The sequence below is a fragment of the Cetorhinus maximus genome, chromosome 13 (assembly GCF_964194155.1).
Source record: "Cetorhinus maximus chromosome 13, sCetMax3.hap1.1, whole genome shotgun sequence".
Lineage (NCBI taxonomy): Eukaryota > Metazoa > Chordata > Chondrichthyes > Lamniformes > Cetorhinidae > Cetorhinus > Cetorhinus maximus.
In genome coordinates this window covers 102,828,375-102,855,264 of record NC_135891.1, presented here as the reverse complement: position 1 = coordinate 102,855,264, position 26,890 = coordinate 102,828,375, and the positions used below count along the sequence as shown (strand labels likewise).

The window sequence follows — 26,890 nt, the reverse complement described above, 5'->3', positions numbered from 1 at the left end:
ATTTTCAAACTTCCAATCTGCTGAGACCATTCTAGAATCTAGGGAATTTTGGAAAATCTGCCTCTGCAGCTACCTCTTTTAGATGCCTAGGGTGTAGTGATCAGGTTCCTTAAGTTTCTCTGATACTTTTTCACTGTGGATAAATATTTGAAGTTCTTCTCTCTGATCAGTCCCTTGGTTACCCTCTATTTCTGGAATGTCATTTCTGTCTTCCACTGTGAAAACAGACACAAAATATTTGTTCAGTGACTCTGCCATTTCCTCAATTCCAAGGATAATTTCACCTGTCTCTGCCTCTAAAGGGCCAATGTTTATTTTAGCTACCTCCCTTTTATATACTTGTAAAAGCTCCAACAATCCATTTTTATATAAAAGCATAATAATGCGGATGCTGGAAATCTGAAACAAAAACAGAAAATGCTGTGAAAACTCAGCAGGTCCAACAGCATCTGTGGAGAGAAAGACAAAGTTAAACGTTTCGAGTCCGTATGAAGTAGAGGAGTCATACGGACTTGAAACGTCAACTCTGTTTTTCTCTCCACAGATGCTGTTGGACCTGCTGAGTTTTTCCAGCAATTTCTGTTTTTGATCCATTTGTTATATTCCTGACTCGTTTACTTTCATTTAATTTCCCTCTATCTTTCAACTTTTTGGTCACCCTTTGCTGGTTTCTACATCTCTCCCAATCCGCAGCCTCACTGCTACTCTTCATAACATTATAAACCTCTTCCCTTAATCTGATACTATCCCTAATTTCCCTAGTTTGCCACGGATGGATCTTCCTCGCCCAGTTTTTGCCTTTTTAATGTAATGTACTTTTGTGGAAAACTTTAAATCCTTTTAATGTTTCCTACTGTTATTTACCATTATGCTTTTCAGTCTATTTACCCCAATCAATCTTAGCCAGCTCTTTCCTCAGACCTGCATAATTGACTTTTTTTAAGTTTAAAGATTCTTGTCTTGGGCTCTATATGTCGCTCTTATATTTAATGTAGAATTCAGTTGTGTTAGGACCAGTTTTTTCCAGAGGACCTTTGACTGCGATTACTAATTAACCCTGCCTTGTTAAACAATACTAGATCTAAAATAAATTTGTCCCTCGCTGGGTCTTGCAATTTCTTTTTCCGGGAGGAATTCACAAAAAAAACTCTGCAAACTAATCTTCTAGACTATCTTGGTCAGTTTGATGTGTTCAGTCTATACAAAAATTAAAGTTCCCCACAAGCTCCAATTATTCTTCGCTTAATGCTCTGTTCAACGTTATAACTATTGTTAAGGAGCTTTACATTACCCACACCTGTGTTTTCTACCACTTTTTATTCCTAATCACTCAACACCTATATTAATTCTACTTCCTGATTTGAGTTCAGATTCTTTATTAGTATTGTCCTTATGTCATCCTTTAGTGTCAGGGCTACTCATCCTTTTCCATTCTACCTGTCTTTTCAAAATATGTATGTGGAATATTTATTTCCCAACCTTGGTCACCTTGCAACAATGGATTCTGTGATGGCGATTTATATCAAATCATTCACCTCTATTTGTGTAGCTAGTCTGTCCATCTTAATATGATTGTTTCAAGCATTCAGGTTCTTATTCTTCTTGAGCTCCCTGCCCAAAGGCAAGTCCGATCCACAGAGCCGTGACCTCCACCATGGCTGGATCAAGGAGGCAGGTCCTGAATCCATCCTAGCCAGAACGGAAATCGAACTCCATGCTGTTGGCACCAATGTGATCCACACCTGCCATTCAGCTAACTGCACCACCACAGCTCTCCACCATCCCCCACTTTCCCCCCACCCACCCAAAAGAGTGCGAGTTGTGGTGGCAGCATACACTTTTACATGCATGTTGGAATCTGGAGCTTTGGATAGTCATGGTTGAGACTCCAATTTCCTTCCATCACATGGCTGACCAGAAATCTCTCCCCTTTTACCATCTGCCATTGGAAGTATTTACAAGTTGATTATCAACTAGTTTTGCCACATTATGAACCTTCCTTGGTCATCAAGTAAGTCCTGGAGTGGGACTTAAACCCAGAGCTTCTGGCTCAGAGACAGGGACACTACCCACTGCACCACAAGACCACCTTACATTCAGATAAAGAGCCTTTCATTTTATTTTTTTCTCGCTATGCTTTATGTGGGTCTTATTCGCTGATGCACTATTATTATTAAACTCCCTGAGCCATTCCGATCAGCTACTGGAGGTAAAAAAAAAATAAACTGGAGCATTTCCTTTTCCTGCTCTGCACCAAGATCCCACTTGCATTAAGTTTCCAACTTTAGCACTTTGTTTACGAAGCACCCAGTTTCCTGATCACTTTGCCATCGGAATTTGCGCTCTCGAGATTATTCCCTGTTTTGGAGGATGGATCCACAGGAGTTGGTAGCTGCCTGAACCTCTCCCAGGTGGCTAGACAGTAAGTGTTGATGACCTGTGGGCAATATTCCCATTGATTTTTTTTTGTGGGACACTGAAATCGATTTTGTTCCCACCACTGCCCAAGCTGAGGTGTGTCCACTCATTGTCGATAGGTTGTATTTAGATCATGTAGTAAACTGCCCGTGTGCTTAACAGAGGCATACTCAAAACAAAACCTCAGCACTGATTAGGGAGCAGACCTAAGACCACGATGCCTCTATGGCTCAGATCTACATCAAATTGCTTTTTTAATTCTTTTCATCTTGGTATTTTATCTTTTTTAAATCCATATTTTCCAATAGATTTTCTCCCCTCCGTTCTCTGGCACTGAAGTTATCTGTTCCAAACTATCTGTACTGAAGCCCTTGAAACAGTTGCCAGAAAGTAGACAAGACATCCCATCCCTTGCTTCCATTCTAGCTTACAATTGACTTTTCTGGTTCCTCAGATAGCGTCGCAGTAAAGAAAATGTTGGAAACTCATTTATGTTAAGAATTAGAAAAGGCAAGCTCTTTCCTACCATTCAGTACTCTGCACAGCGATGAAGTAATACATCTCTGTATCACCGCACTTGGAGTAATACATCTTTGTATCACAGCACTTGGAGTAATACATCTCTGTATCACTGCACTTGGAGTAATACATCTCTGTATCACGGCACTTGGAGTAATACATCTCTGTATCACAGCACTTGGAGTAATACATCTCTGTATCACTGCACTTTAAGTAATACATCTCTGTATCACAGCACTTGGAGTAATACATCTCTGTATCACTGCACTTGGAGTAATACATCTCTGTATCACTGCACTTAGAGTAATACATCTCTGTATCACAGCACTTGGAGTAATACATCTCTGTATCACAGCACTTGGAGTAATACATCTCTGTATCACTGCACTTGGAGAAATACATCTCTGTATCACAGCACTTGGAGTAATACATCTCTGTATCACTGCACTTGGAGTAATACATTTCTGTATCACTGCACTTGGAGTAATACATCTCTGTATCACTGCACTTGGAGTAATACATCTCTGTATCACTGCACTTGGAGTAATACATCTCTGTATCACAGCACTTGGAGTAATACATCTCTGTATCACAGCACTTGGAGTAATACATCTCTGTATCACAGCACTTGGAGTAATACATCTCTGTATCACAGCACTTGGAGTAATACATCTCTGTATCACAGCAATTGTCCATGTGCTTAATCTCAACCCTTCCTGGACACCAATTTATACAGGTACATTACAACACAGATGTGCATTTTCCACTGAGTTGTTCAAGATATTTATTGACTTTCATTATGGATACTGAATCACTGGATAACTCTTGTACACCTTCAGACCATTGGTTCTTTTCCACATTACAGCAGCGATTACACATCAAAAAATAATCAATTGGCTGTAAAGCCACTTTGGCATGTCCTGAGATTGCGAAAGGCACTACATAAATGCAAGTCTTTCATTCTGGCAATTGATTCAAGAATCTCGCTGGCAGAGCCCTAGGATTAGCTGAGCTGAGTGGCCTCCTAACTTGGGAAATAATGATGTGAATAGAGGAGAGAAAAATACTTGAATGGAAGGAGAAATTAATTTGCAGTGCCACACAGACTTGCCGCGATTCACTGTGGGCCATTAGCTGCTTGCCATTATTCAAAGATATCAAGGCCACCGGCCTCTAGAAAATCAACATAAGTCTGCACAAGAACAAATTCCTCCCCCATGGAGTTTTTCTTTAGAAATAAATAGAAAATAATAATTACAGTGCTTGATTTTTCTTTCCATCCTTCCTTCATATTTAATTTGCCCATATAATCTGCAGATACTCACTCACTTATAAAAATAAACCAATTGACAATAAATTAGCCCAATAGCTTTTTTTTTCCTCTCTTCGATGGTTCAAGTTTGACGCTTATGAAAGTTTGCTGTAAAATTAGGAGGAGGAGGTTTAATGACAGGAGGAAGATTGCTGGAATAAAATAAATGATTAAAATTAACATTTAAATAGAGGAGCAAAAAGAAATAAAGAAATACTTAAGTTGCTGAAAACCTCTCTGAATTATAAGAAAGAAAGAACTTGCATTAGTGTAGCATTTTGCACAACATGAGAAAGTCCCAAAGCATTTTACTGCCAATCGGGTACTTTTGAAGTGCGTTCATTGTTGTCAAGAAACATGGTAACCAATTTAGCATACAGCAGGATCTCTCAGAGCAATGAAATAGAGACCAGTTGTGGGATAAATGTTGGCCAGGACACCTGGAAGCAATCTCCTGTTCTTCTTTGGATAGGACCATAGGATCTTCTACATCTCCCTGAGAGGGCAGAAAGAGACTTGGTTTAACGTCTCCATCCGAAAGATGGCACACCCAACATTCCCACAGTCCCTCAGTGGCACTGACGTGTCAACCTACAACATGTACTTGTGTTTCTGGAGTGAGACTTGAATGCACAACCTGCTGACTCAAGTGAACCATGGATGACATCAAGGGGATTTCCAAACATGTAAATTATAGAAATAATGTCCTTTTTTAAAGAAAGGAGTAAATATCTTGTCTGGAAATTTATGAAGCATGTTGAATCAGGAAATACATTTCTGAGCCATGTCAGCTCAGTGCAATGCATTCAGTTTCATTCCCTAAAGGACCGAAAACCAATTGAGAATTATGTTATTAATACATTTGGCAACAAAAACTTGAATTTACACAGCAAATTTTAATGTCGTAAAACATTCCAAGGTACTTCACAGGGATATTAGGACTTGGAGCTTGACACTGGTTAATGCTCTGTGAAGTATTGATCACAACATCATAGGAGATATTACAGCTATTGAGAGGAGTACAGCATAACCAGGATGATCCACCGATAGGAAATGTAAGCGGCACTGAATGATTAAGAAAGTTACATTCTAACTTTGTTAGAAAATAACAAGTCAGATTGTTCGCACTTGACAGGATTCAAAGTAATTTAAAAGTTAGGAACATAGTCATAAGTAGGGAATTTATGTAGAGCATTTCCATGCAGCTTACTAGATACCTGGAATAATTTACCCACTGTAATAAATAACATAAATCTGGTTGAGAGATAACTAGATATATTTTGTGAAGAAAGAGGAGATTGAAACTGAATGTCCAGGACCACAAGATTGAAATCTAACAAAATGTAATGGGCAAGTTGGGCTGAATGGCCTCTTCCTGTTCACAGACTTACGCCACTAATTCCATAAGGGAATATTAGCATCGAGAAAAGGGGAGCAGTTTTTTTTTGTAACCAGCATCTGACCACAGCCGCACCTCTTTTATTCGCACTCTCACGTCTGAGTCCGTTGTTGTAGGTTCGAGACCTATTCCAGAGCCTTGAGCACATAATTCAGGCTGATGCTGTGGTGCAGTACTGAGAGAGTGTTGCACTGTTGAAGGTGCCATCTTTCAAATATCATGCCAACCTGAGGAACATTGGTTGACATAAGGAGTCCCATGGCATTATTTGAAGATGAGCTGGGGAAATCTCCCAGTGTGCTGGCTGGCATTTATTCCTTAACCGATATCACCCAAACCAATTATTCAGTCATATATCTCACTGCTGGCTGTGGCTCCTCTCTGTGCATTCTTTCTTTGTTACAACAGTAATTACACTTCAAAAATATTTAATTGGATGTAAGGCACTTTCAGATATCCTGTGAAGGGTAGTTTTATAAATACAAGTCTTTTCCTTCCTTTATGTCCTTCAACTCCATGACTGTGAGAATAGCTCTGCTTTCTAAAGAGGCTTAAGTCATGTCAACATGATCTGAGCTCTGCAAACAGTAAATATATCATTGAATTTCCTGCAATAATTGGGTGAATTTCTGAGCTTGTTAAAGTCAGGGGCTATCAATACTAGTGTACTTAATCATGGTCCCTTCATAACATAGCCAGCTGCAAATTAAAACCCTACTTCCTACATTAGTGATCCTCATGTCCTGTTGAGTAAGATAGTAAAATTGTGGTGAATTCTGAGCACTTGCTGTTTAATTCACCAGACTGTGGGTTGACACTGTCCACGAACTCATTTCTCAAGTGACCTTTACAACCAACAGAGAATGAAGATTATCATCTTCTCATTCAGGTTGGATTCAAATCAAGAGGTGAAAGCATAATGTGCAAGCCCACTACCCACTCTGTTCAAATTGGATAATAAATTATAGCAAAATGGCTTCAAATAGTTGTGTAAGAAATCCAGCACACCACATGACTGTGGTTCATCCACCTAGCCTGTAAATAAATATGCATAACTTCTGCTTATTGTTGAATTAAAGGAAGTGCTCACCACAGTACACTTTTTGTAACTGCACTGTGGTTGTACACATCAAGGAAGGTGATCAAATTAAATAAATAGGAAGCACTCAATACTTTATATTGCAGCACATGGGCAATATAAGATGTCCTCATGTAAGTCTACTCATTTTTAAAAAAATAATTTGTGGTTTGTTTTCTTGCATAAGTTTCCAATGTACTGGCTAAGTAATAGTGTGAGACATAGTGTAACAATTGGGAATAGTATACTGGATCTAAATAGCTAAAAGGGTGATAAAACTAGAAAATTGTACATTTGAATCACATAAAAATTAGTAATGACTTGGTGTGATACAAGTTGGCCTCTTTAGAAGTGTGTGGTTTCAGACGATGTGGTTAACATAAAGACTGAATTTAAAAAGGCATCTTTACATCCTTGTGTCATTTTGATTTCCTACAGTAAATCTTACAGCATACTATAAGGTGGACAGAGAAAATTCACTTAACTATGCGTACATTTTAAAAATGAAAACATTTTGTAACTTGTCTTGCTCCAAGGTCTGAATTTCTTTGTCTGGGCCCTGCTGTTCATGAAGCTGCTAGCAATGCTTGTGGTTTTGCTGTTTCACCTGCCGCTGAATTCTGCTGATGCTCAGCACAGGCAAGGACTTGCAGCAAATGTTTGTGTTTCAGGGGGTGCTTCTTATCAGTTTTGCTGCATCTTTTCCCTATGCGCTATTTTCTGAAATCACAAAAAAGGTTATTTCAAGCCTAAAACAATTTAGAGGAGGAAGAGCGGATAAATTAGGCCGTTTTATACAGCAATGAAAGTTGTTTTCTTCCAACTCTGTTGTAGATTGTGCCAAAATAAAATAAACTTTGAAATAACCAAGTTTGTCAGAGCATGGATCTGTTAGGGCAATCTTTTCTTTTACTGCACTTATCTTCTATGCACCCCCCACCCCCTCTCCCCCACACACCCCTTCTTATTCTCATTCTCTTAAAAGATTTGTCCAAGATTTTATTTCTCATTTCTGGGACCTTGCCCAAGTTCCTGCTCTTTATTTGCCGGTTTGGACAATAGTTACGTATCAGATTATCCAGCAGCGGGGGTTATCATAGAGAAACTCAATCCTGACTGTACCCGATACCTTCACACTTCCAAAAGGGGTCATTGGACCAGCTGGAACTCTAACAGAGTCTGCTTTGCTCCCTAGCTTGGGGGCATTAAAGCCACTTGAAACATGCCCACTGCCTCTTGCTTTAGGACTGGCTAACTCAACACGGATTTGGGCATTTGAACATTTCAGCCCTGATCTGTGTGCCTCAGTGACGCCTCATGTGACACATTACCCACCAAGCCATTAGGGAGTTCCAGAGGAACTGGTTGCAGTGTTAAACTTGTCTGCTGTCCATTGCTTACATAATTTGGCTCATCAAAGGGATGAAGCCACTGTTGCTTTTTTTCGCTTAGCTTTGTGATGGGGAATACTTTGCTGATACAGCTACAATAGACACAGAAACAAAAGTTCAAACTACATTTCTCCTGCCTGGAATAGCTAAATCCAGGTTTTTATATGGTCTATTTTTAGTTGACCATTGTCATATTGTGCAGTCGATAAAATATCACCTCTTGTGGTTGGCATCCATAAGGCTTACGCATTTCGTTAATAACTTGGGGCAGAACCTTGCCCTTGTTGGGTGAGCTCGGCGACTGCCACCCACGATTGAGGCCGGAAGGCAATTTCACGCCAGTTAACGCTCGCCCAGCGTGAAAGGTGAGCAGCAGCGCTCAGCGCTGTCTGTGTGGGGGAGGGGGGGGGGAAGCAGGACAAGCACAAACTTGGCACATGTGTGCCCGTACACACTTCAGAATCTCCCTGAGGCATCCTGAAGCACATACACACTCGCGCGCATGAAATGAAGAGTTCTTCTTGTTTAAAAATAAAGGATTGATAAACGTAATAAAACATGCGCCCCCATGCGACTCTGCCACACGCGCAGGGACATGTCATTAATTAAAATTTAAAAACTTTTATTTTTATTTTGCTTTTGGAAACCTCATCCCGCCTGAGGGTTCCAAAACGATGCAGAGGCCGCTTGACCTTTTTGCCCGCCTGTCGACTGTAAGGTCGGATGGGCAGTGAAAGATTTGAGTTAATTGATTCTTTAACTCCGGCGCACACCCGCTAGACCAAACTATCGCCCAACTGTGCTTTGACGTTGGGACGCTCGCCCGACATCGCCGCCTGTCACTTTACGCTCGAGTGGGTCGGGCACGCGCCCGCCTGCTAAGCTAAACATTTCGCCCTTGATGATTACTTTTAAAGTTTGACCATGCCCTAAACAAAAACTAGGCTTGCTTAACTGTGGCGCTGCCTAAGTGGCTTGTTTAAACTTTTATTTATTCTGATCAAATCTTATTGTTGGCATACCAATTTTATGTCTGAGCCCAAAAAAAAACCCATTTCAGTTCAGCTGTTCTGGTGACTATCAGTGTGACTAATATCTATATTGTGTGTGTTTTTTATACCCTCTGGTAGTGTCAGATATTTCCAGGCCAGGGATGACGTGGGAGAAGAATTTTCCGGTCGGCGAGCGGGGGCGGGGCCCGTGTAAAATGGCGGCACACACCCGATTGGGGGGGCGCCGTTCGGGTTTGCTCTCACTCCCGCCCAGCCCCACACAACACCCCCCCTCCCCCCCACAATGGGGGGAAAATTCAGCCCATGGACTATTTGCAGGGTGCTCATTCTACACTAAGCTAACCCAAATCTCCTGAAAATCAGACCCTACTTATGAAACTGTAGTACCTTCCATTTTCCAGAGCAGCCATCGACCTGGACTCTGATGCTGCAATAGTTGAGGAGTTTTGTGCAATAGAGCTGGACTTTCCATAGGAACTGGTTTGAGACTGAGCAAGCTGATTTAACCATAGGAACCATGAAGGTGGCAGACAGAGCATTTACATTCCATCAGTTCAGGCTGAACTTGGGCTGGTGTCCCAGAGGTGAAAGGATATTGTCCCACTGCACCAGCTGATCTGGACCTCCCCAGGGAATTACGTGATGTTACCAATTAGAATGGGAAATATGAAGGACATTGAAGGTAAATAAAGTTCAATAACCTCCTCTTAGTCCAAGCTGAAACATATTAGTTATATGGCAATGCAGATCTATTCCTACGTTAATTTTTGTAAAGATTTTCTTGAGCGTTCTAGAGTACACATCCAGGCTCACCGGCAGGATTTTCCAGTTGTCGGGCAGGTGGTCCCAAGTGCAGCCAGGAAACAGTCCGCTGCCCGTGATCGGCCCCTGACCGCGATTTCCAATTAACGGCCATCCAGCGGGAAAGGCGCACTGAGGAGCTCGGCGCTGCAAGGGGTGGGGGGGGCGGGAGGAGGGCGAGCGCTGAAGTCAGCACATGTGCGGCGGAGCGCGCACTGTTAGCTCCCCCATGGCACAGAGCTGCACCAGGGAGCTGAAGAATTGTGGACTCAAAAATCAACATTTTTAAAAAAGAGAGAAAAATGTCCCCACATGTGACTCGGTCACATGAACAGAGACATTTTAAAAATTATGTGTAAAAATGTTTTTTTTTTGATTATTGCTGGAAACCTCATCCCGCCCGTGGACGAGGTTTCATTAAAAATCAAAGGCCTCCTGGTTAACTCACCCTCCCGCCAACCATAAGGTTGGATGGGCAGCGAAAAATAGCTTTCAGTTATTTGGCTAAGGGCCTTAATAGGCCTCTTAATTGTCGGCAGGTGCGCTGCTGATTCCCGCATGTACCCGCCGACCAAAATATCGCGCGAGTACATAATGACGTCAGGACATTCGCCTAACATCGTCACGTGTGATGTTATGCCCGCTCGGGTCTGGCATGCTCACCCCGCCCCCCCCGCGGGACATAAAATCCTGCCTAAAATTTTGTGAAGAATTGTACATTGACTGCAACATACTTGAGAGAAAATATACTACAAGGAAAATATAGCTAAGCACACACTGGCAACAGTGTGCCCTTAACCACTGAGCACGTGGTTTGGCAGTGAACCCAGGGCTTTAGGTGGGAAGGGTAAACAAGGAGTCCTGTCTAACTAAAGGTCCTTGTTAGTTGGAGTCAGTGCCCTTACCTGAGTTTGGAAGGGTTGGATTGTTTGCGAATTATTATATGACTGGATAGGTGTCACATCAAAGACCATATAATGAGTTTGCAGTCAGATACAGTAAATAGCACTTTAAAGTAGTGACTTGAGTCACAAATGCATTCGGTACATACATACATCATTAGCTTGTGGAACAAGACATTACGTTTACATCAGCACTAAACCTGTTCTTGCCAATGCTAAGTTCAGACAATAAATAATTTAGCACTGAGGAACACTAAGTTTGGAAAATTGTCTTCAGAATTTTGCAGGAGGCTTGTCCTCAGTAGTAATAAGGGCAGTCTCATTTAATTCCGTTCTAGTGGTGTCATTCAGCTTGATTGTTTTTCACAAAATTGGTACAAGGTTTCTCATGTGCCATGTTGAAAAATATAAAGTTTCTTCTTGAACTGAAGTGTTTTTATTAACTAAGAACATTTAATGAAAGTTCTTTCACAGGGTTCACTGGCTTTAAGTGGCCAGCATTGCCCTTCAATGATTTGAAGTTGTGTATGCTTATCAGGCACAGTATTTAATGGAGACAACGAGGGTCTTGCCCGCTTGCTGGAGAGCTGGTGAGAGCCCTGCAATGCTTCTTAAGAGTAGGCTTAGCTGAATTAAGTGCCAATCAGGTACTTAACTGGGCAGTAGTGGGCCTTCCCCATGATCGAGGACAAGGGAAGGTGGTGGCTGCTCCTGCTACTACACCCACCTGGGGCCCAGGATCACCGATGCACACGTGAGTGATGGAGGGAGATGGAGTAGGGGTCATGATGTGGTGGGGAGGGAGCGGGTAAGTCAGCAGCAAGGGCAGGGGTGTGGCTCTCTGCGGGTCTCCCCTTCCCAATGCTGAGTCCCTCGATCAGGCAGTGTGCCCACTGAATGAGCCATCCTCCAATCCCCCTTCACACCCTGCCTCCAGCACCACCCCACCCCCATCCCAGCAAGAAACCCTGGAAAGATTTACTTTCTGGGCTTCCCATATGGTGAGTCCCATGCAAGATGCTGGGTGAATATCAGCAACGACAATGAGGCCCTAAAGTGTGAATTAATTGCCCACTTAAGGTCCTCAATTGGCGGCAGGGAGGGAAGACCATTCACAGACCTCCCACCACAGACTTAATCAGGGCAGAAGCGGGAAGGTGACAGGTTAGGCTGGAATTTAGGAAGAGTAAGAGGCGACTCGATTGAAACCTTTAAGATCCCAAGGGTCTTGACAGGGTGGATGTGGAGAGGATGTTCCCTCTTGTGGGAGCATCTAGAACTAGGTGTCACTGTTTAAAAATAAGGAGTCGTTCATTTAAGACAGAGATGAGGAGAAATTTTTTTCTCTGAGGTAGTGAGTATTTGGAACTCTCTTCCTCAAAAGGCGGTGGAAGCAGAGTCTTTGGCCAAAGTCTTCTGTTCAGCGTGTGTGGGCACGGGCCCCGCACACCGACAGGTAAAATGACGCGCGGTGACGTTGGGCGTCCTGATGTCACCGCGCGTCATTCCGATCTTCAGTTCAGCAGGCGTGCACCGGAGTCAGCTGCGCACCCACCAAACTATCAAAGGCCTGTTAAGGCCATTAATGATGTAATTAAAGTACTTGTCAGGGCTGCCCGTCCAACCTTAAGGCTGGGGGGGGCAGGCGAAGAGCCCAGGCGGCCTTTGCATTTTTCATGGAACCTCATCCACAGGCGGGATGAGGTTTCATGAAGTGTTTATTAATTAAATAAAATGTGTTTATGATTAAATTCATAGACATGCCCTAGCTCGTGTGAGAATGTCACATGAGGGGACATGTCTGAGTAATTTCATTTGTTCCTTATTCCAATTTTTCGGAATGAAATTAATCTCCCTGAGGCAGCTCTATGCCTCAGGGAGATTTTTGCGTGCGCATGCTCGAGAAAGCACAGGCCCCGACTCTCCCTCTCTCCCCTTTGAATGTTTTTAAGACCGAGCTAGATAGATTCTTGGCTAATAAAGGGGTGAAAGGTTATTGGGGATGGGCAGGAATGTGGGGTTGAGGTTACAGTCGGATCATCTATGATCTTATTGGATGGCGGAGCAAGCTCGAGGGGCTGAGCGGACAACGACCCCTAATTCATATGTTCGTAGGCCTGATTTACTGTCCCCCTGCTGCCATAGAGGAGGACTTACCACCCCTCCCCCCCACCCAACCCTGCCCCCAGGCACTTATTTTTAAATGATATATGAATAGTCATGGGAAAAAGCTTTATTTATCTGCTGTTAGTTGAGATTTTAGTTAGTAGCTTTATTCAGTTTAATTGCAACTTGAGTAATTATCTATGGTGCCATTTTTCAGGCCCCAAAAATTTGCAGCCTTTCCAACAGGAGTCTACAGGGACCTGGGTATATTTGGTCCTGACCTTGCGTCCCAAATTTCTGGAATGACCCCCTTCTAGATCTGGAGCCTCTGTCTGCCTCTCACCTTCGGGAGTTGGGTCAGCATAGGTAGGCCTTGAAGTGGGGTCTTGGGTCACCGTTACAGCACTAGAACCTCTGACATGTTTCCTGGGTGCCAGTGGGGTGGGGGGATAGTGGGGGGTGGAATCGGGACTGGGGGACTGCCTGGGGCTCTCAAGCCACACTTTCTTGCTTTTACAGAGGAAAGAGCGGCGTTCCCTGGCCTGGCGAAAGCATTGAAATCACAGGACCTCCCCTGACCTGTAAACTTTGACCTGGTCACTGGTAAAGATATAAGTTGGGCACACTTAGAGCCAAGTTGGATGGGTTATCAGTACCAAATATGTCTTAATGACTAAGCATTGCAGTAAGTTAACTAATTTATAGGAATTGGACAATCTTAATTATTATATACTGCACAGGTAGCACAGTTTCATTCATGTTCTAGTTTAAATTTTTCAATATGTTACCTGTCAGGAGCTTAATTTTATCAAGAATAGGCTAACTGGGTAGTTACCACTGATAAAACAAAGAAACTTTGAGTGTAACCTGAAATGGCAATTTTCCACATTGCTTCACATTTTAGATTAGGCTCTGAATCAATCTCCATTTTCTTTCAATTGGCCAGTCTAGTTTGAATCTTGCAGTATGAGAAAGAAAGGTCAATCTTCAGACTGACCTGTCTCCTCTGGCCGAAGTGGAATTAATCCTTGCAAAAGTGCATAAAGATAAATGGCGACCAAATTAGTGTACCTTTTACCCAGACACTTTGGCTTCCATTGATCTGTGTGACAAATTGGAAGAGTAATGAGTGAAAAGTTATCTACCATTAAGTCAGCAGTAAATTAATTGGCCTTTCAGATTTTCACAGGCCATATCAGAATTCATTATGAAGAGAGGCTGTTAGACAAAGGTGTGTTCAGGAAAAATGTAGAAACAACCCATGTCCAGTATACTTAAATATATTTCTGGGAAAAAAAATATTTTTCCATTCAGATGAGGTTTTGAAAATCAGTGTTTAAAATTTTCTCTAGTTCATTTTATGGTCAGCTTCTATTAGTTATGAACTAACAGCGATTCAGCCAATTAGGTTCGTCTCAAAGACCTTAATTGATCACTATTGCCAGCGTTTTGCTTTTTCATTTAGAGATTGAAAACATTTCTTCCATATGTCTTGAGAATTGATTTTTTTTTTTCCTTTTTTTTTTAAACTTGGCAAGTAACCATTTATAGTTGGGAGTTGCGTTACTGCCAGGCGAAATGATTCAGCTTTTCAGAGCTCTTTCATTGTCACTCATTTTCAATGACTTCGCAACTGGACTAGAAGGAGAAAATTACCTTCAGAATCAGGTTGCAGACCAAGTGACTAGAATGACTATGTAAGATAGAAGGAAGCGATTGCAGGTGCATTTGGTAATACGCCTCCAGGGTCTGAAAGTTTTTTTTAAAAAAAACCTGAACAAAACATTGCTGTTGAGTTTGGTTTAGGGCCGATCATTAGATATGTTGTGGAATTGAAAGCTGAGTAATGCAGTTTGAAAGAAGCTGAATAGAGCTTTCGTGTTAAATCCTATTAGTATAAGCACTGCTTTGCCCTGCATGATGGGAAATAGAGGGTGGCAGGTACTGCTTGTAAATGGCTAGATATGGTTTAAGAGGAGTATTGAGTGCAATTTTGAAATGAAGAACCCATCCCACTGTAAGTATCAACTTGTTGAAGTTACTAATATAGAGCAGGAGGTAAACTTGATATTCTGTTTTCTCCAGTAGACGTTTATGCTAAGTGTTTAATGTATATTTCTGCACAAAAACGAGCAGGAAATACAGCCCAGCACTGCTTCAAAGTTGACTATGTTCATCAAGAGGGCATTGCTGCACATCTCGAGAAAAAGCTGGAAAAACTTGTTTGATGACATGTAGATAATGATGAGATATATGTTTGCAGGTTTAATCAAATGTCAACTGCCAATAAATACATATGGGTGTAACTTCACTTTTTTTTCCCTTGAATTATATAGTAGTTACATCAAAATAGCTGTAAGCACTATGCTGAGAAAGGATAATGGGAAGTAATGATAAATCAGTATGAAAGGTTTTTTTCCCGTAGTGCTACTGCTTTGATGAAAAGTCATGGTCCTGAAATGTTAACTTTGTTTCTTTCTCCACAGATACTGTCCTGACCATTCCAGCAGTTTCTGTTTTATATTTCAGGTTTCCAGCATCCGCAGCATTTTGCTTTGTATTACTGTATTGAGATTTAATTGTGTATTCTCATGCAGAATATTAATGCCTTCCAAATCTTGAAGAAGGGTCTCTGTACGAAATAATCTCAGCAAAGCTAGCTTAGCACTTTCCAGTAATGCCGTTAAATCTCTTTTGATCCTGCAGTAACATTTTCCAAAGAGCAGTGTGATTCAGATGCAGGCAGAATTTTATAGATTTTAGGCTTTACCAATAAGTCCTGTAAAAGTCCTGCACACTCAGACCTCCGTCCTACAGCGCTAAATGTAATTCACAACTAATGTTCATGCTCCGTCTTGAGACTGAAGCTCCTGTTTAAATTTTTTAAAAATAATAAAAGCAAACCTTGTAGTTTTGTTTGAAATACAGAATACTTTTAACTGTACACGTCAATATGAATTCATCAAGAAAATGTTCATTTCTAGTCTTTGTCAGCTTTCAAGTGGTCCGACTATAATAGAGTTGGTTGTCTATAAAATCTGCAATGTATATCTGCATAGTCTCGATTTCAGAAAATCCATTCCTAATCTATTTCCATCCGAACGTTAAAAAGTTTGAAACCACATTTGTAAAAAATGGAGAAATTCTGGAAATAATTGGCTACCTGATCATGTGCCCTTGTAAGAAAATTCCTTCTGCATTTTCAGCAAAATAGGCTGTGAAATTTGTTTTTAAGACAAGACCTGTAATACTGAACAGGAAATATTTTTGTTTCCTTTGTAGTTTCCTGTTATTTTTATTTACCTGTTCATCTTGCTGTGAGGTTTTTTTTTAAAGCAATTTTGTTTTTCTTCATCAGAAGGTCATTTTTTTTCAGCTTGTATCTTTGGTCTTGACTTGTAACATCAGTCCTGGCGCAAATGTTGAAGACCATTATACAAGATGCTATTAGTGCTTATATAAAGACCATAGTGCCCTAAGGAGTAATTAGCATGGATTTATAAAGAACAATTCTGTAAGAAAATAACTAAAAAGATAGGGTAAGCACGATCCAGAAGATGTAGCATGTATTCTGAAAAGACATTTGATAAAATTTTATATGTGAGACATTTTTAAAAGGCTATGGCATCCTATTTGTGACCATAAGCTGAGTCTCTGGCACCATATCCTCTCCATCAGCTTGACTGCCTATTTGGACCTCTATAATATTGCCTGACTCTGTCCAGCTGCAGCTGCACCCCTCATCCATGCTTTTCTTACCCTCAAGCTCAGCTATTCTAATGTGCTCCTAGCCTATCTCCCGATCTTCCGCGCTCTTTAAACCCAAGTTCACCCAAAACCCTAACTAGGCCCCACCTGCCCATTTGCGGACCTATTTTGTCTCCTGGCTCAGCAACACTTTGGTTTTAAAATCCTCATCCTCACACTCAAATTCCTCCATGGCTTTGCCCCTCCTAATTCCTGTCACCTCCTCCAGGCCCAGAATCTACAAAGGACTCTGCGATTCTCAAACTTTGGCCCTCTGACCTCCCCACGTTTTCTCATCCCACCAGCGGTAGCTGTCTTCAGCCATCCAAGTTCTGGGATTCCCTACCTAAAGCCCTTTGTCTCTTGCTCTTGCTCTCTCCTCTTCTAGGATGCACCTCAAAATCCCCCCCTATGACCAAGCCTTTGCACATCAATTCTAACGATTCCTAATGTTCTTTGGCTGTGTGTCAGTATTTGTCTCATTACGCTCGTGTGAAGAACCATCAGGCATTCACTATGTTAAACGTGCTCTAAAACTACAACTTATTGGATGTTTCCTTCACTCCTTCTTAAAATTGATCTTTGTTTCATGTTTGTTTTTTCTGGGGATTGTGGAGTTAAATATAAGTCTCGATATACAGCATTGAGACAGAAGGGAACCTCAACCAACATTGATTTGGTTTAGTTCCTCAGGCCATGAATATAAGAATATTGAATTTGTAAAATAAAATATAAACAAGAAAAGGTCACCCAGTATAATTTAAATATAGAGTTTAATATGGTTTGGGCAGGGTTAAACTTGTACTCTGTACAATTAATTGCTTCTAATAATTTCAGTTAACTGAAAATATGCTGTTGCTTAGAGCAACTTCTTAGTGACTTGTGTCCCAGATACTGAGGTCACGTAGTTGTCGGGAAAGTAAATCTTTCAAATGTGTTCTGTTTACATCTGGCACTTATTTATTCCCTCTTAATATAACCTCAAGTAAATATACCCCAACCTAATGAGTCAAAGACTAGCAAAGACTACTTTAAGCAGAAAGTATTATGTTGAACTTGACTACAAAAACTGGTGTTAGGTCCAAGTCCGGAGAGCTTAAAAGAATGTTCCACCCTTACCCTTAATTTAAGCATCACAATCTGTACATTATACTAATGTATATCTGAACTTCAGGATTGTTTGAGATTTTCTTGAAATCTGATTTATATTTGCTGTGACATTTACTGTTCATCTTATTTGCGAGTAACTCATGGGGCAGAATTTTCTGGGTGACGTGTAGGGGGCAGGCTCCACACGTCAGTGTGTAAAATGACACGCGGCGATATCGGGCGAGCGTCCCGACGTCACTGCGCGCCATCGCGATATTTCGCTGGGCGGGCGAGTGATGAAGCTCAACGCGCACCCGCCATTAATTAACAGGCTAGTTAAGGCCCTTAAATCGGCAATCAACGCTGATTTTCAGGCGCCCATGCGATCTTCGGCTTGGCGCAATGGGCAGGCGGGTAAGAGACATTTTAATAAAACTCATCCATGGGCGGGATAAGAAGGCTCAGTGGGGTTGTCAATCTGGTCTGTGAGTACTTATGGCAGAAAGTTTTTTAAACTGGCCTGTGTGATCTGCAGTAGTTCAGAACGAATTCCAGCAGCTTTCTCTGTCCTTTGAACCTTCAGGTCAGCACTCTGCAGTCAGTCATCTTTATCGGGCCTGCAGCTTTCCGGGGGCCTCCCTTTAGCCTGGGTATGGGTTCTGACATGTCCACTGGAGGCAGCTCCTCTGAGGAGGAAGGGAGGGCTAGAATAAGGAGGAGGCCAGGAGTGGACAATCAGCCTCCAGGGGAGCCACCTTTGGGAGGACAGGCGCAGGCACAAGGGGCGCAGGGCCAAGAGGTAGTCCAAGGTGGAAGGAGCTGCAGACAACGCCACTATCCTGCTGCCAGGGTTTACAGACAGTGAAGCAGCTACCTCAATATGTCTGAGGTGCAATGCCGAAGGAGGCTCCGACTGTCAAGGGAGATCATTGTCAGATGATTGGCCCTGAGATCTCTCCTAACTGTGTGGGCGGACACCCCATGCCAGTGGCTCTGAAGGTCACAGTTGCCCTCAACGTCTATGCCTCTGGCTCCTTCCAGGGCTCGGTGGGTGATATTTGTGGTGTCTCCCAATCAGCTGTCCACACTTGTGTCAAGCAGGTTACAGACGCTTTGTTCAGACGGGCATTGACCTTCATCCACTTCCACTGGGACAATGCCAGCCAGACACAGCGAGCCAGAGGCTTCGCGGCCATTGCTGGCTTCCCCCGTGTCCAGGGTGCTATAGACTGTACACATGTGGCCATCAAGGCACCAGCAGGTGAGCCTGGTGCCTTCGTCAACAGGAAGGGCTTCCACTCCATGAACGTGCAGATAGTGTGTGACCACAGAATGCTGATTCTACAAGTCTGTGCAAGGTACCCAGGCAGCTTCCACGACGCCTACATCCTCAGACACTCCCAGGTGCCGAGGCTCTTCAGTGCTCCAACCCGACTGGATGGATGGCTGCTGGGTGACAAGGGCTATCCCCTCAGAAGGTGGCTCATGACGCCTCTCCACCATCCAAGAACAGAAGCTGAGCAGTGGTGCAATAGGAGCCACGGCACCACAAGGGCTGTGGTGGAGAGCCATCGATCTTCTCAAGATGCACTTCCGATGTCTGGACCGCTCGGGGGGCGCACTCCAGTACCCTCCAGATCGTGTCTCAGTGATAATGGTTGCATGCTGCACTCTCCACAATCTTGCGCTGGAAAGGGGGAACACAGTGGACGATGAAGACATTAACGCAGTGGATGCGGCTGCACACGATGAGTCCAGCAGTGAGTCTGAGGATGAGGAAGCACAGGGGAATGATGAGGGGCTGAATGCTGACCTGGGACTACACCAAGGAGACACGGACACCCGGGAGACTTTAATCCAATGAACCTTCAGCTAAAAACAAAAAGCTAAAAGCTACTGCGGATGCTGGAAATCCAAAACAAAAACAGAATTACCTGGAAAAACTCAGCAGGTCTGGCAGCATCGGCGGAGAAGAAATCAGTTAACGTTTCGAGCCTTCATGGCCCTTCGGCAGAACTGGAGCATAGTTAGAAGAAGGGAGAAATATAAATTGGTTTAAGGTGGGTGGGGGGGCGGGGGGGGTGGGGGGGGTGGAGAGAGAGACATTGAGGGTGTGGTTCAGCTAGCTCCACACAAATGGATCAGGAGGACCAGCCTTGCCTGGCACTTCCATACTTGGCACCTCAGTGCGAAATCTGCCACTTCATCATCTGCAACTAAGGGTTTGGACATAAACCCAATGTCCACTCAAACACTCATGATGTGTATGTAAAACATACAAATGCAGAACAAAGGAGCCACCCTCAGCCATGGGAACACATCGGGATTTTGTTTTGATCTATCATATGATCCAACAAAATGAATCCAAAACATTTTTACAACTGCAAAAAAAAAAAATTCCCTAATCTCGGGCCAACACAAAAGCACCAGTGAGAAACCCGTGGTGTGCCTAAGGTGCCTTATGTTTACGTTTCCGGGTGCTACGTCTTGGTGCCGCCCCATCGCTCGGAGTGGCATCTGAGACAGCCTGCTGACTCTGCTGTCCTGTTAGCCTCAATGGGCGTCCTCTGGCCCGTGGAGCCTGTGCTGGCCCCGCCTGGGAGGGAGCTGCCAGTTCCACAGCTGACATCTCCTCAGTCGCTGCAGCCTCACCGGATGAAACGCTCACTGGGAGAGGGGCGGAGGAGCTGCCGCCCTCACCCGGAGCGCCCTGAGAGGAGCCCGCAGAGTCGACAGGCAGCTGCTGCGCCAACGTGAGGTTGCTTCGGACCTCCCTGCTCACCGCAGGTGGATGGGCACCGAGCTGGGAAACTTGGTGCCCAGAACATCTCCCACACTGGCACTGACCAGCTGTGGCCACTGGCTCTGTGAGGGCTTGCAGGTCCGAGCATAACTTCAGGAGAAGCTGCTTGTTTTCCTGGAAGCCCCTCTCCACAAGAGTCGTCACTCTCTCCATGGAGGAAGCATGATGCTCTGACATGAGGCTCATTGCATCACTGATGCTCCACGTAGACTCCTCCACCACGGACACCAAGCCAAGCATAACCTCATGTATCTCCCCCAGATGCTCCCGCACACGCGGCCGCATTTCCTGCAGCTGCTGCGTCGCGGACGACTCCAGAGGCACATCATCAGGCACCGACTGAGCATGTGCCTGGTCCCCTGCAGTCCTCTGGCTGCTGGCGCCATGGGCACTCTCTGTCCCTGCCAGCTCCTCCAGTGAGTGTGAAGTGCCCTCTCCACTGTGCCCCAGGACACTAGCCGATGTTACCATTCCCACAGATGTGCTAGTATCTGCGCTGGTGCCTGCCTCACAGAAATGGTGTGACGCTGGTGACAGTTCACGACCCTCAGGTGTGAGAGGCGGCATCTGTAATGGAGCCTGGTGGACAGGCTCTGATGATGCTGAAAATAACAACAAGGGCAGTGGATCAGTTAGTGTGCACACAGTGACACACTTCATCCCTTTCCCCCCAGGCTCATTATGCGCTAAACCTTCCAAAACCTATGGAGACGAATATTGGTGGGGTGGCCAATAGTCAGGAGGAGCCCCAAACATTACAGGTGGATACAGACGGGCTGGTCAGATGGCCTAAGGAACGCCAAATGGAATGTTATGTGGATAAGTGTGAGGTGATGCACCTGGGCAGGAGAAACAAGGTACGGGAATTCATGAGAAATGGTAGGACTGTGGAAAGTAAGGAGGATCAGAGGGACCTTGCTGGGCATATCGACAGGCCCATTAAGGTAGCGGGACAGGTACATAAGGCGTTTAACAAGGTAAAAAGCCATACTTGCCTTTATTAGCCAAGGAATAGAATGTAGGAACAGGGAGGTCATGTTGCAAGTGCAGAAAACGCTGCCGAGGCCACAGCTATAGTTCTGTGTGCATTTGTGATCAGCGCTTCATGGGAGGGATGTGATTGGAGTGGAGAGAGTGCAGAGGTCGCTGACCAGGATGCTGGCTGGGCTGGAGAGTTGGAGTTATGAAGACACAGCATAAACTGGGGATACTTCCCCTGGAGCAGAGGGGATTGAGGGGTGACATTATTGAGCTTTATAACATTATGAGGAGCATAGATAGGGTCGACAGAAAGGAACTTTTCCCCTTGGCGGAGGGATGAGTAACCTGGTGACATTGATTTAAGGTAAGGGGCATGAGGTTGACAGGTGAGGTGATGAGGAACTTTTGCACACAGTAATGTGGGACGCACTGGCTGTAAGGGTGGTGGATGCAGAAGCCCTAACATGTGATAAGTATTTGGGTGTGTAGTTGCGATGCCATTGGATTCAAGGCCAAGGGGATAGTGGTCAGAAATGGGATAAGGCGACTTTGGAAAGTGCTGGACATACGCATCTTCGAAGGGCTGAGGGACCTTTGTCTATGACCCACACGTCTGACTCTATCAGTCTGTGAATGAGCAATGTTGCTACAATAACGATTCAAACAATCATCAGTGCTATGGATGGTGGGGAAGACAGAGCAGATGTGACTGTGGATCTGAAATACCTGGCCACTCCACCCCAGCCTCACCGACACCTGTTAATGTGGGTGCATGGCGCCTTTCAAGCTCCAGGGCCTCCTGCTCAAAACGGCTTAAAATCACCAGCTGGGCCTGGCCGCCTCCAGTGGGCGAATGTTCATACACACAATATGCACATTTTTCTCCTGCAAAACAGAGAAGACCATTCATTGTGGCTAATTGCACATGGACTCTGCATGCGCACGCTGCACCCTAACCACACTGGCCCATTTCAGGCCTCCAGTTCCTCCTCTGCCACCTTGGACACATTCTGCATCCATCACTTTCAGAAACACACGGTCTTTGCTCCCATAGCAAGGGGGCGCAACTACATGCAGCATTGAGGGCAGCAGATGGCTCTTGGCCACGAGACCTTGAGGCTCCCCTTCCACAATCCACCATGAATAGGACATGTGTTGGAGCTCTGAGCATGCGCCTAGCTGCATCTCCTGTCGGTTGCCCCCAGACTACTCAAGTGCGACTAAGACCAACACATGGTGCGGGGAGAACCCATCTTCTCATGAACCACTGAGGCTGATCTAAGCATGGGCACTATCTGCTTGTCCACCCAGCGTAGGAAAAATGCCCAACATGATTCACTGCAGTCACGACAGTAAGACTCAGGGGGGGGAGGCTCAAAGGCTAAGGCTACCTGCTGGGTTAAATGCCCAATGCCAACATGGCGCTCACCCTTCCAGAGCGCAACAAATCATTGAAGCGCTTGTGGCACTGGATCCAGGTGTGTCGCACCACGTCGCGGGAGCTGGAGCTCACCACCTCCTCCCAGGCACGTTTCGTCATGTGGGGGGGATCTCTTGCTCCCATCCTGGGGAAACAGCACCTCCCGCCGTGCTACCACCTCCTCGAGCAGGGCAGCAAGGCAATCATCAGAAAAGTGAGGGGCACATTGGCCGTTGGCCTACCCTGCAGCCTGCCCTCCTCCTCTGGCCTTCCCTCAACATTGATCTGCTGTGCAGACCCCCTGCAGTGCCACCTGCAGCTGGCCATAGAGGACAGCCTACAGGAGATCGCCAGGCCTTTACTTATACAGACTGCCGGGTCGCCATTGGACCCGCTGGTCTGTACACGCCCAGCGCAAACTTCAGACTCCCGCTCTCCACAGGAGTCAAAAATGCGCTGGGCGGGCCTTAATTGGCCTGCCCGCGCAAAATGGCGGCGCCCGCATCAGCACCTGCTCCGCCCACCCGCCAAACGGAAAACTTTGGCCAAGGGATCACCCATGGAGTTGTTCATGGATAGTTAGGGGCCTAGAGTATGATCTTGATTAACCCGGTCTGTCCATTTTTCTAAGGATAGTGCTCAATATATTCTCTGGAAAAGTTTCTGAAATGTACAAATCACAGTGATTATTGGTGGCTGTAAAGTATGAAAGTTAGCTGGAGCAAGGCAATTGCAGCAACAAGTAAGTTTCGGGTTAGAAGGAGGCGGCAGGAAATTCTTTCCAGCTTTAAGAGGCTTTGCGACTGTAGCAAGTTATTCGGCTTCTACCAGAGTCTGATGGACAAAATCACGCGTTAGATGCAGAATGTTTACAGATCGTATTTCAGCACCTTGTGTAACACGGCTAGAATTGCTAGTTAACTAGCTTAGAGCTGCTGTTTGATGGCCAGGATATTCCAAAAGTGAGGCAGAAAATTCATGCAAATAACAAAATACTAATACAAGAGCAAAACACTGTGGATGCTGGAAATGTGAAAGAAAGACAGGGGGTGCTGGAAACGCTCAGCAGGTCAGGCAGCCTCTGTGGATGGAGGGAGAGAGTTACCATTCCAGGTTCATAACCTTTTCATCAGAATTGTTCTGAGATGTTAACTCTATTTCTCTCTCATCAATGATGTTGCCTGACATGCTGAGCATTTCCAGCACTTTCTGTCTTTATTACATAATGAAGCACCTTTTGATTCTACAGTGAGCTGTGGTTTTTCAATAATGTAGGCACAGATGGATAACACTTCCTGCTTTCCGGCTGATAATCACTAAAGTACCAGGGGCAGAATTTTGCCCTGGGTGGGGTGCTCGGTGGGGGGGGTGGGGGTGCAGTCGGGAAGCTGACAGCCGCCCGCGATTGGCGCCGCACCGCGATTTCACGCTGGCCGGCCAATTAAGACCCCAGTGAGGAACACGAGTGGCAGTGCTCAGCATTGCCTGTGCGGGGTGGGGGGCAGAGAGAGAGAGAGAGGAAGGCGAGCGGGCCTAGCGCAAACTTCACGCATGCGCCCGACAGAGCGCTTTGATCTCCCTGAGGCACGGCGCTGCCTCAGAGAGATGAGGCGCTGTTTAAAAAAAAAGCTAATGAAGAGAATAAAAATGTCATATAAAACGTGTCCCCTCATGCGAATCTGTCACCTGAGCAGGGACATGTTTTTAATTCAAGTGTGAAATTTTTATTTTATTTTTATTTGCTTTAGGAAACCTCATCCTGCCCGAGGATGAGGTTTCCTAAAAAGTGCAAAGGCCGCTTGGTGTTTTTGCCTGCCCGCCAACCGTTAGGTTGGATGGACAACGTAAATTTGGAAGGAATTACCTTTTTAATGGCCTTAATAAGCCTTTTAGTTATTGGCGGGCGCGCTGCCGAACGAAATATTGCCGGACCACGTGGTGACATCGGGACACTCGCCTGATGTGATCGCGCGTCATTTTGTGCTCAGCCTGGTCCGGCACACGCCCGCCCACCCGCCGAGCTCCATATTCTGCCCCATGTTTTGGCTATGATACAGGTCTTATCAACCCAGAGGTCATGAGTTCAAATCCCACTCTGACAAATGGTGAAATTTAAATTCAATAAATCTGGCAACTTGCTGGCAGACTCTAGGAAAAAATGATGGTAAAAAGCTTTCCAATTGTGGTAAACCGATCCACCTCACCCCAGTCTGATCCACGCCTGCCACCAGCTGTAATTGACACTTAATGGACTGAATTTTAGTTCTGGGGTCGCGACCCTGACATCGGGCGTATTTCTGGGCCCTGACACCCCGTTGGCGTCTAATGCCTAAAGCAGGTTTTGAAGTGCGGGCCAGTTAATAGCTAGGATGCACACTGGCCATCCAATTAAGGACGGAGAATGGGTTCTGAAGCTGGAGGGTCAGTACAATGACGACGGGAGCTGCCAGTGTAGGTAGCGGAAGAGAAGACTTTTAAAAAACTTTAAGAATAAAAAGAGGCCACAGCTCCATGGTGGGAGTTAAAAATGCTAGCTGAAGTCCTGGCTCCTTCCCCACTATGACACTGGGAGGCCGCCTTCACTCATTTGCTGGGATTCTGCCTCAGCGATGGCAAGTGGGGAGAGCCGACTGGTGCCTGGAAAATTCCAGACGGTATTTGCGTGATGGCCTTAATGGACCCTCCGCTTGCGGACTCGTAGCCATCACCCCGGCAAACCAGTATGTTTAAAAAGGGGCCTGGACGTGGAAGGAGGCCGGCAAATTGGCACGCTAGGACATTGGCAGGAAATTGCAGCCCTGACCTGCTCTGGTCCCGCCTCCACGGCAGTTTCAAGCTTTGACCCAAATGTCTTTTTGGTCCAGCTAGGCATGAGCAATCAATGTTCCCCTGTAAATGTAACTTAAATCCTGAGAAAAGTTATATATTTAGGACAGAGATTGATACATTTTTTGGATATTGAAGGGATATGGGAATAGTGTGGGAAGATGGAGTTAAAGTAGAAAATCACCAACAATCTTATTGAGTTGAGAGACCCATGAAACAATTAAGTCAGATTGTTATTATGTTACGTTCCATATCCACTTGTCCTAAACCTTTGATTGTGAATTAAAATTATTTAAAAAATATATTTGATGTTTCAACATCTGAACTGGAGTAATTTCTCAAAGGCTATTTCTACTATAACAAAATTGGAGCATTAGAGAGATATCACACTAATATGATATATCAGTCTGAATTGCCTATAGAATGTGCTTCTGAAAACAAATAATCAGCTAGGTTTTACCTTCCAAGCTGCTATTGCATATATGCTAAAAAAAAATTGGATTCACAACAGGGAAGGTTGTTCATTTCCAAATCCAGAGTTGAGCTGCAGGCTATTGCAATGATCTTGAGTCTTTTCAATACAGGGTAATGAGACCAATCTAATATACTTGTCAGAGGCAAGCAGCAAGATATCTGTGCTTGTCCCAACAGGCATATCAGACATATTTGAGACTGGTGTCAAGAAAGGTTGAAAAGAATAAGGAGGGGTTTGGCAACAAGGTAAACTGTGTTGTGCCAAAGCACTTGCTTGCAGTTACTCAAAATCAACCTTAAGATAGCAAGTGAACCTGAAAAAGTGGTCCTCTATCTTCACTGGCTGGAAACAAGTATCCCTGAACCCACATCCCCCTTACATGAAAGTAAATGGGAGGCAAAGTCACCACCAGGTATATCTTGTCCATGATACCCACTTCCAGCTCCCTTGACCCCGTTCTCACTAAATTGTTGTTCACTCAACTTACCTTATTGCTGATATTCTAAATAGTTCCCTCCCTTCAGATAAGGTATAAGTTCCTCTCCTTTCTTTCAGAATCTCTGTCAAACTGGTAATAGGCAAGGGAGGAGGATCCATGCCATCTTTCATT

The 26,890-nt window shown here is 44.5% G+C and overlaps 1 protein-coding gene across 3 annotated transcripts in view; it reads left to right on the top strand.

The window, feature by feature from the left end:
* The window catches only part of LOC144688900 (nuclear receptor ROR-beta-like), a 79,138-nt gene that overhangs the window by 25,624 nt on the left and 26,624 nt on the right, over window positions 1-26,890 (top strand). The window contains exon 1 of one of the 3 annotated variants that reach the window (XM_078555922.1): window positions 6,838-6,860. The exons of 1 other annotated variant lie outside the window; for it this stretch is intronic. In XM_078555922.1, coding sequence (XP_078412048.1) covers window positions 6,851-6,860 — 10 coding nt within the window. In that variant the 5' untranslated portion in view covers window positions 6,838-6,850. Of the gene's footprint in view, window positions 1-6,837; window positions 6,861-14,753; window positions 14,957-26,890 lie in introns of those variants that run through there. One more of the 3 variants, XM_078555921.1, reaches the window with a different exon arrangement.